Below are 10,610 nucleotides of genomic sequence, written 5' to 3' on the forward strand. Positions count from 1 at the left end.
GAAACCGTTCAGAGGAGCAGCCCTGGCTGCTGTATGGTGTTCTGCGTCTACAGGATCATAGAAGGATAAACAATAGCGAAAGTGAAACAACTTGTGGTCAGCCTCACGTATAGAGAGTTGCAGTGTCTCTGTTCCAGTTATTATATTCTTTGAACATCAATTTCCAGCAAAATGCTTGATTAAAATACATTTTTAAAGGGCCACTCCGCCAATTTCACACAGCAAAGTCTGCTTATGTGAGAAAAGAAGTATAAAGCTTTTTTTGGAGCTCCACAGAGTCTGATCAATTTCCTCCAGTGATGTCACTTGAGTCAGAATAGGTTGTTTAAAAATTACCTGTCACCTGTTGAGTTGCATTGTGGGTAGGTAGTCCATTGTGAGTCTTGCAATATCATAGGACCAACCAGTATATTTGTTATTAAATGACTATATGCGATGTGTAGGGGGTCACTTGTAATGGCAAGCGAACAGAGAATTTTAGCATCTTTCAGCTTATTGTTTTGTTTTTTTCCCGCCTCCAACTTGACTGTTTTCGTTCACTCTCATTGGTGTTGTTGTCAGCAGCAGACTGACACAGTTGGCAAACTCCTCAGGAGTTGGTTGAGACCAAACCAGAGCAAAAAGAAGAGCAAATATCTGACTCATATTTGTCAGGTGGCTAGAAACAGAACTCCAAATGAATGTCGCTCCAAGCCTGGTCGATGCATAAATTGACTATTGTTTGCTAATTTGTTCAACATACCAATTTTATAATGGCGATAAGAGTAAGAATCAATCAATACCTCTTTAACTACAGTAATATTGATTACTCATGTTGTTTTATTAACTGTGTTTTCTCTAAATGTTGTATAACTTGAACTTGGCACTGGTTTCCTTACTTACAGGACGTGTAAGTGCAAGGAATGTATGTGTCGTTGCCAAAGTAAATAGACTTCATCGTTTTCCTTTGGTTATAGAGAGTATTGTCTTACAATACTTTAATTGATGAAAACCATGTGAACATGCGATTGAGAGGAGTGCACAATTTGATGTGTGTAAGAGTGCGTGATCTTGTCTTTTGACACGATAATAAGTGATATCTGAGTACAGAAAAAAAAGAGGCTGTGCAACCAGAGACACGTCCATTTCACCATCAGATATTCAACACATATGAGGAAAGTCTTAAAGGTGAATGCCCTGCTAATACACAGCCGGAGGAGCGCTAATGGCAAGTTGCTTTGTTACTCCAGTCACACAAGTCCCAAGGAAGCAGTCAATTCTAAACCATACATCAAAATGATTAATTTCACCCAAATGAGCACAAGCTAACCTTGACTAAGAGCATGTGCAGGCCAGAGGAGCTGGATTGAAACCTAATATATTCATGAAGTTAAAGAAAACCTAATGATAAAAGTTAATGGGCTCTGAAGGCTGAAGGCATCAACTTTCTCCTCGATCTGATGTAAAATGCCACTTGGAAATATAAGGAACCATTTGAGGGGTAAAATTACAAACATTCATGCGTTATAAACCTGATTAAAAACTGAACATGATTTATAAATCGCTGCAGCTTCCTCGGCTGAGCTTTGATTCAGGAAGCCAAAGTCCTGATGCAGGGATGAAAGTTTTGATATTCAGGAAAGCAGGCGGGAGGATGATTGAGAGTAAAGACGATAACTCAGATCTGAGAAGAGGCTTTAACATGATAAGGCTTGAATGCAGCCAGAGTGCAGAGAACAATGAGTGCAGCGATGAAATCCATGAAAATCTGAGATGAATTTGGGGTTTTGGAAAGTTAGCCTGGAGCGAGCGGTGCTGAGATCCTGAAGGTGATTAGGAGGAGAAGAAGTGTGAAAATGTTAAAAAGAGAGAGAGAGATGCATAAACTACAAACTGCATTCATCATGATTATGACTGATACTCTTCTGCTAAATAAAACAGTCGGAGCTACTTTTTTATTTTTAAAAGTCAAGAGAACTGGAACAATTGGTCCATTTATAGACTGACAGAAAATTATTATGTAATTCTGATCATTGATTAACGGTTTAAGGCACTTTTCAAACAAAAATATCAAAAGTTTTCTGGTTGCAGCTTATCAAGTGTGAGGATTTGCTGCTTTTCTCTGCGTTCCATATCATTATCTTTTCGTTTTGAATTATTGATCTGACAAAACAAGATATTTGTTGGCATCTAGGAAATGTTGGTGGCTATTTTTCTAAAATATTTTCATTGAGAAAACAGGCGGATTAATTAATTCTAAAAAATAATGGTTAGTTGAAGCCATAGTGACAATTTTTTATTAAAATCATCCAACATAATCCAGTCCACTTTTGTCCAGATAAATGTAAAAATTTCCTTTCCTTTATGACTGAATGCACAACACTTAGTTAAACTTTAAAAATGTGCTTATTTTTCTCCCCTTAAAACTTAATAATATAAATAAATAAAAAAAACAAATGCCTCCGGAGTTTATGTGGATAACACAACACACGTTTGCAGACTCCCAAGCAAACAACCCAGAATACTTAAATGTTGCCTTTTGATTTTTATTCTTTAAGCCCTCAAATTAAATTCAGACTTCATTGAGAATCTGAAACTGTGCCTATATGTATGTATATATGCATGCATGTGTATATTTCTGGGCAAAAAGTGTCTGAAAATGAAAAAGCTGTGTAAACTCAGTCAGTGTGACTTTGCTGTCCACATGAGGAGGGGCTGCTGCTCCACTGGCCTAATATCACTCTAATAGCAGGCCCTCTTCACACTAAAGCCCTCTGCCATGCTGGACATTAGCCCGCATTAAGTGCCGTAAAAAAGCTGATTTGAGGAAGAGCAGCTGAGAGGAATTCCTTCTCGCTTTAATTGCTTTAGAAACGGTTCCCACAAAGAGACACTGGACAGATTTACCTCCAGTTTAAGTTCTTATTTCCATCGGTTCACAAGTTAATCCGATTTTTTTTCTTTCCCTCTTCTAGGCCCGAATGCTCAAATGCAGTTATACTGACTATAAAAGGAAGAAAACATAAGATCGGAATTTAAAAAACAAACATTAGAAATGTATCATTACTATTATTGATCGTTGCTATCTTACAAAAAAAATAGATTTTACGCACAGATGGTGCCACTTGTTGCTTGAAAACGCCCACTAAACTCGTTCATTTGATTTCGTTGCTTTCATATTTTGTTGATTGTCACAATTGTATAAGATGTCTAATTAAAACAGGAACAAATCTGGAGCCTGTTTTACATTATAAAGTCAACTTTGAGCTCTAAAAGCAACCTGCCACCGTTTCTTCTAAGGCAGCCTGCCATCAGGAGTCTAAAGTTCTGCGAGTGAATGTGGCCAAAGATCAAATTGAGTTTAGGATTTTAACCCTCCCACACACACACCCACACACACACACACACACACACACACACACACACACACAACCACCACCACCACCCACCGCCACCACCTTCCTCTTTCTCTCTCACTCTCGGGGAGAAATTCAACAAAATATGCAAGCTTTACATTAAAAGGCTACTTTTCGCTGCCCTTAATTCCAGCCTAAACGGTTTTTCTTCGGGAGAAGAAATCTTTTCTTTAAAAAAAAAAACCTTGAAGAAGAGAGGGGCATTATTGTTTTAATCCTCTTACCAGCAGTCATTTTAAGACATTTTTTGGAGGGTGAAATGGCGTCTTGTCTACCCAATCCTAACCTAAATCCCTCGGGGCCGGGGAGCTGCTGGAAGGCAGCAGTGAAGCCCAGCCTGCATCTCCCCATCTCAGCTGCGTTCCCACCAAACATGCAGTCACACCGAGGCAGGAGGAAAATAAAATTAAAGCAAGGGAATTAACCTGAAAGTCACTGCACGATGGTAGCACAGGCCATTACTTACCATTTGCATTTAATTAAGACCCGTGTTACCTTGATTTGGGCTGAATTTAAGCATTTAATAAGTTTTCAAAAAGATCATAATTATTAGCAGATCATATTTGTATATATACTCTACTTTTTATCATATTTTAGTTTCGTGACATTTGTAATGTTTCAGATTCAAATCAATCCAAAAAGTATTAACCTATAACCTGCAAATGACCATATTAATATTTAGTAGTCATTTAATTTGAAACTCCTGTGGCTAAAACAGTTATTTTTCTGAAATACTTAACAACAATTTAATATATAAGATATTTAAGAAAAATAGACGCAAAAACTTGTGCAGTCTGACATTTGACCTTAGTTTTAGCTGCTATTGAGCAACACATTTTCAGTTAAAACTTGAGATATTAAATATTAAAAGAAATAATATTTAAGAACACCTTAAAATGCATCTTGTCACGCTGGCATTTGTTTAAAGTCAGTTTTAAAGTCTTAAGATATCTGTCTGCATCTCCAGTAAAAAAAAAAACATAAACCTTATTAATAATAACGACAACTTAATAAATAGAAATAATATTCGGCAATTGTGGCATAAAAATCCTCACATGCAAAATATTTTTTTATCTTAAAAAATGCATTTAATTTGTCAAAACAACATCATCGGCTGAAGAGTCGGCGCTTCGGATGCGCACAAATCACCTCTGAAGTGAGGAGAGCTGTGACGGAGGAGGGCGGAGGCGCTGTGGTGGAAGGAAGCGACGTGATTGGCACAGAGAAGGAGCGTCTGCGCGCCCCGGTGACCCCCCACCCGGAGCGCTTTAAAGGCCGATAGATGGCAGCTCAGCATCCTCCCACATCCACGGAGAAGGCGAGCCGGAGGACGGAGCGCGGAGCGGAGCGGAGCAAGCGGGATATTTTGAGGATATCAAAGTGAATGAAAACAAACAAACAGAAAGAAAAAAAAAAGATAAATGACATGAAAGAATGAAGATCTGACTGCGGATTTTTTTTTTTGAGATTTGAACGGAAAATATTGGTGGAGATATTTCACTTCAGATACACTCCGAGAGAGAAAAGGTAAGAAGTTTTTTTTATTTTAAAACTTTAAAATGTTGCTTTACGTCTTAAACCTGCATGTCTGCGTTTGATATCAGAGTTCATGTGTCTTCTAAACTCAGTGAAGTCTTGGACAAGATCAGTTTCAAGTGTGCGTTGATCAACTTAATCGATTAAAAGTCGACAGTATCAGATTTCAGGAGGCTACACACAGTTAGAATACGTAAATAACACTGGATATGTTCTTATTTAGGCACATTTAAACGTTGTTTAAAGGTTTTAAGGAAGTTCTTTCGGGCTGTTTTTGCTGTTAATTGAATATATGTTTCCCTTTCTTGTGTTAAACTTAAAGTTTCTCAGTGCTGTTGAATTGACGCCATGCACACAAGAGCTTCGACCCCAAGGCAATCTTTAGTAAATGCTGTCTAACTCATAAATCCACGGTAATTAGCATAATTATCCTAGGCTTAAATCAGAGCCCGAGGCGATGTGACATTGTCCTGAATGAATATGTTGATTTTCTTTCTTTTTTTCTTAAGCTGCAGATTTAAAAAAAATAATAATAATCGAACAGATTACATGAATTCAGCCAGAGGCTGATTTGGTAAAATAATGCAATGAAATACTCACATAAAAAAAAAAAAGAAAAGAAAAGAAAATGCATTAGTCACACGTTTTGATCACACACACACACACACACACACACACACACACACACACACACACACGCACACACACACGCACACACACACACGCGTGCACAGGCTGGCCCATCTTTCACGTGTCAGGCCTGATGATAAATTAATAGCCTTGTATAGTTGGGACCTATTTGCACCCACATTAGACAGGAGCCTGAAGACCTGTCACACATCTCCGTCAGCCTCCAGGCGTCTGAAACTGACCTGGGACCCGCCACAGATTGAAATAAACGGCCCCCCACTCGAGTCAGACTCTCAGGGAGCAAAGTAAATATTTGGACGCACCTGCTGTCAGTGCAGCCTGCAGAGCGCACAAAGGGAAAAAACACGAGAATTTATTTTATTCTAATAGTTAAAAAATATCAGAAATAATTTCATTCATTAAAAAAAAGTGCCTTTTATACCTGTCATATCAATATTTTATCAGTTATTATTATCATGTACATATTATTATTAGTAGTAGTAGTAGTAGGAGGAGGAGTAGGAGTAGTATTACTGATGTTATTATATGATACAGGCAGGCTAGGGTTTTTTTTTAAATTATCACTGTTGTTGTCCACATTAGACTATCAGCACAGATTAAATGTGTCTTAATATGAGCATGTTAAATAATAAAATTACAAAATAAAAGGTACAAAATATAGCCATAATGCCAAAAGTAGAGCATATTACAACAAAATTATTGAACGTCAAAACTGCTGTATCAGGCCTAGGCTACATTTTATTTAAGTGAATAAAGTGCTAAACACACATTGTGTTATTTTTCACTGACAAACGAATCAGCTGGATTTGTTTCCTGCACACCTCTGCTCACTGACATGCTGGAGTAAAACTAAATTTGTCTAAAATTTCATTTAGTTATTATCCATGATTTTCCTGTTTTGAGCAAACAGTTATAATAAATGTTACTTTTAAATTAAAGCTTTTAAAAAAAAAGTTTAAACGCTGCCTAAAATGCTCCTACATAATACGTCAGTTAAATTATTAATCTCTTTGAAATCATTACGTCACTCTTTGCCCAGTTATTATTTGATAAAAATGAAGAAATTATTTTTCTTTTGCAGCGCACCCTTTAACCTGTTGCCATTACAATTAGTCTGTCCCGATAATAAAAGCGCTGCATCTATTAAACAGACGTTTGTTAAAGAGGCATGCCACTCACAGCAGCTCGTCCTTCTCTCTGCAGACAACTCAGCGGTCATGCAGCACTACGGGGTGAACGGCTACTCTCTCCACGCCATGAACTCACTGAGCGCCATGTACAACCTTCACCAGCAGGCGGCGCAACAGGCCCAGCACGCACCTGACTACAGGCCCTCAGTTCATGCCCTCACTCTTGCAGAGAGACTGGCTGGTAAGAAATCAGATGCTTATTTTGTTAACACAGATTCAGCGCAGTGTTGAATCTCTGGGTGCCTAAATGCCCTTTGACCCTTCCTTTAATTAAACTGGTCGTGTTTCTTGTTTCTCAACGGCTGCACATTTCAAGACATTATTCTAGAGGCCCGGTATGGCTCCCAGCACCGAAAGCAGCGGCGCAGTCGGACGGCGTTCACCGCCCAGCAGCTGGAGGCCCTGGAGAAAACTTTCCAGAAGACTCACTACCCTGATGTGGTGATGCGTGAACGTCTGGCCATGTGCACCAACCTGCCTGAGGCCCGCGTTCAGGTAAAAACAAAACCCTCACTGTGAATCTTGTGCTGTTTGCATGTTGCACTCCAAGATACTTGGTTTAAAGGTTAAAAGGTCAGCTTATAATAGTGGCAGTCACATGCTTAATGTTTCTGATCTGTCTATCCACCCATCCACCAGGTCTGGTTCAAGAACCGTCGGGCCAAGTTTCGCAAGAAGCAGCGCAGTCTGCAGAAGGAGCAGCTTCAGAAGCAGAAGGAGGCATCCGGAGCTGCAGAGGGTTCTACTGAGGACTCCAAGACTGACGTCACCAACTCCAACACCACAACCCTGGTTCCCGAGGCCCACACTCCTCCTCCTCCTTCCTCCTCCTCATCGTGTCACTCAGAGACAGAGAGGCTGGCAGCCGCGAGGCCTCAGCCTGGAGAGATGAGCGTGGAAGTCAACGTCACCTCCCCTGAGCCGTCGGACAGCGAGTCAGCAGCAGAGGATAATGCTGACAGAGAGGAGGACGAAATGAGAGGGGAGATGAGGGTTAAGATCAGGGAGGAGACACAGGGGGAGGGGGGAGCGCAGCCGAGGAGCAGCTCCCCGTCCTGCAAACGGCTGAGTCCCACATCAGGTAAAAATAATGCCGTCTAATGAGTTTGTCACCATTTCATGTCATATATGTTCGATTAAATAATCCAATCACGTCCATGTACAAGATATTTTTTACTGATTACTTAACAAAAGCATACATCATGTGTGTAAACATACTAAAGTCCCCCTTTGCTCTTCCTGTCTCTCAGACTCACCCCTGAGCTCCCCCGCCTTGCCGTCCTCCAGCAGTACAACCGGCGGTTTGGTGCAAAGCAACTCCTACGCTTCGTCGCCTCTCAGCCTCTTCCGGCTACAGGAGCAGTTTCGGCAGCACATGGCCGCCACCAACAACCTGGTGCACTACCCGTCCTTTGACATGAGCACGCCATCCTCTCTGCCTTACCTGGGCATGAACGTCAATATGCCGTCCCCGTTAAGCTCGCTGCCCTGCCAGTCCTACTACCAGACCCTGTCACAGGCCCAGCAGGTATGGAACAGCCCCCTGCTGCAGGCAGCACCAGGCGGCCTCCCTGGAAGCCTCAACAGCAAGACAACAAGCATCGAGAACCTCCGTCTGAGGGCCAAGCAGCACGCAGCATCGCTGGGATTGGACACGCTCCCAAACTGAAGCTGAAGCTGCTCAATCTATGCGTTCGCCCTCTAGTCAGGGCCGTACCTATAAATTATGGGCCCCGTCAAGACACCTCTTCACCCCCTTCACCTTCCTCTTGACCTCTCACATTGTCAGCACCTATGTGAAAACTCATTAGAAGCATTAAAACGTAAGCTTTCTTTTTGGTCGCTACCCAAACGGCTGTCATAATTGATGAAGTCCTCTGTTCAAAATGTGTCAACAATTCAAATTCTTGCTTGTATCATCTCATCTAACTGAAAGGCTGACAGTGTTTTGTTTGCAGTATTTTTCTAAGACTTCAAATAAATCCAATTTCAAAAGCAGAGCAGTGTGACAAACAGTAAAAATTACATATTTTTCAGCCACACAAAAAAGATCACAAACTGACTTTTAGAGCAGGCACTTTAGTTTGGGGTCATGGGTTGTCACCACAACCCCTTCACCTCATCGTCATCATATGGGCATACAGCTCACCCCTGAGAGCACTCCAGAACATGAAGAACATCTGCGTTGGATAGACTAAACAGAAAATAAGATTATAACAAGAACTCAACAGGACTTCATGAAAAAAAAAATTCCACCTGGACTGCAATTGTGACCAAAGTGTGCTTTTTGCCTGTGGATCTTTGCTTGTATCCGACTCCTCCCGGTCAACACCCTAAGCCAAGTCTACTAAAACTAGTTGCTCACTATGATTCCAGCCTCCTCTGTAAAGTCAGGACAGGAAGTCTTGAACTGCAGAGCTGTCAGTCTCATTCCAGTACAGATATAAGATATTAAAATATTCTGTAATTCAACCCCTGAATGTGAACTATGCATGCATGCACTCCTCTAAAGCATGGCTTACAGCCGCAAGATACAGAATGAAGTCACATCAGATATCAGAATTAAAGCTCAGATCGCTCAATATAATCCCCCATTCAATTGTATTATTTTTTATTTTTTTGTAGATGACATGATTCTCTTTGTTTGAAGTTACAGCACTCCGCTCTGCCGGCAAGTATCCATTGAGCGTTGTAAATATCCCTCAGTGTTGGCCTCCATCTGCCTGGCTAAAGAGTAACTCCATGTCTCCTTATGTGTGAAGGATTTGAGAGGAAATGTTCAATTTATTCTTCAATTGTGGCTTTAAGCAAAGGACCTACGGCAGAATAGAAATAAGAGGAGTATCTGCGGACGAGGACAAATAAATATGAGCCCAGCTGACATTTTTATTCACTCGGGTGCCAGACTAAACTTAACGGAGTCACCACTTTTTGTGAGACACCCTGGCCCATTCTCAATGTATTATATCACTGTAGATTCAAGACACGTATTTCTTAATTGTTTAAAATGTGAGTAATTTATCTGTTTATTGCAAGGGAATAAATCAAACCTACAAAATGACTCATGTTCTCAGTGTCACCTCATTTTGTGATTCTCCAAAGCTCAAGAAATCACCATGAAATCACTTTCTTGTACAAAAGTTCTACATTTATATTTGTTTATTTATTTATTTTTTCTTAATGGCAGTTTTCTATTGTCAGACATTTTGTAGATTTCTGAATCTTTTTGATGTTTGTAAGTTAAAAGGTGAGTCAGGAGGAGGAGACCAGACAAGCTGTCTAAAGTTTGAAACCAGGAATAATCACGTAGCAGGACATGCAGCCAACATGCAAACATCCACTCACAAGTAGGCCTTAAAATACACCCAAAAACAAAGTTTGTCGAGTGGGAGGAAGTTGGCAATAAGAGAGGGATTAGTTTAGAGTGTCCTGGATCTAACTCCTCTCTGGATAGCTGACAGCACCGAAAGGGAGTGACAGAAAACTGAATCTGAATAAACAGTTTTGATTTCCACGCACATTACATTCAACCCGTTATAGTAAAAATTTAAGTTTGGTTAACATGCACTGAAGACACCTTGATGAACCGTAAATAATTTAGACACAGGAGGTCTAGCATCCTCAATGGTGAGGTTTACATACCACATGCGGGAGAACCTGCCACTTGTTCACCCAGTGCAGAATAACAAATCCTAAATGAAATGACTGAAGCACAGTGTCAAGCTCTAAAGAGTCTCCAATCCACCAACCACCCACCCACCCTTCACTCTCTCTCTCTCTCTCTCTCTCTCTCTTTGCTCCCCTCTTCCCCCACCCTGTCAGCTGAGGTTTGGCTGCA

General features: G+C 40.7%; 1 protein-coding gene across 1 annotated transcript; it reads left to right on the forward strand.

Moving 5' to 3' along the window:
- The first annotated feature begins 4,565 nt into the window (after positions 1-4,565).
- LOC104918448 (diencephalon/mesencephalon homeobox protein 1-B) lies at positions 4,566-9,821 on the forward strand. Its single transcript, XM_010730216.3, has 5 exons — positions 4,566-4,922; positions 6,786-6,953; positions 7,089-7,267; positions 7,412-7,853; positions 8,023-9,821. The coding sequence occupies exons 2-5, from the start codon at positions 6,800-6,802 to the stop codon at positions 8,439-8,441; spliced, it is 1,194 nt and encodes a 397-aa protein (XP_010728518.3). The 5' UTR covers positions 4,566-4,922; positions 6,786-6,799; the 3' UTR covers positions 8,442-9,821.
- Positions 9,822-10,610: the final 789 nt, after the last annotated feature.

Source organism: Larimichthys crocea, chromosome XVII (genome assembly GCF_000972845.2).
Source record: "Larimichthys crocea isolate SSNF chromosome XVII, L_crocea_2.0, whole genome shotgun sequence".
In the NCBI taxonomy this organism is placed as follows: domain Eukaryota; kingdom Metazoa; phylum Chordata; class Actinopteri; family Sciaenidae; genus Larimichthys; species Larimichthys crocea.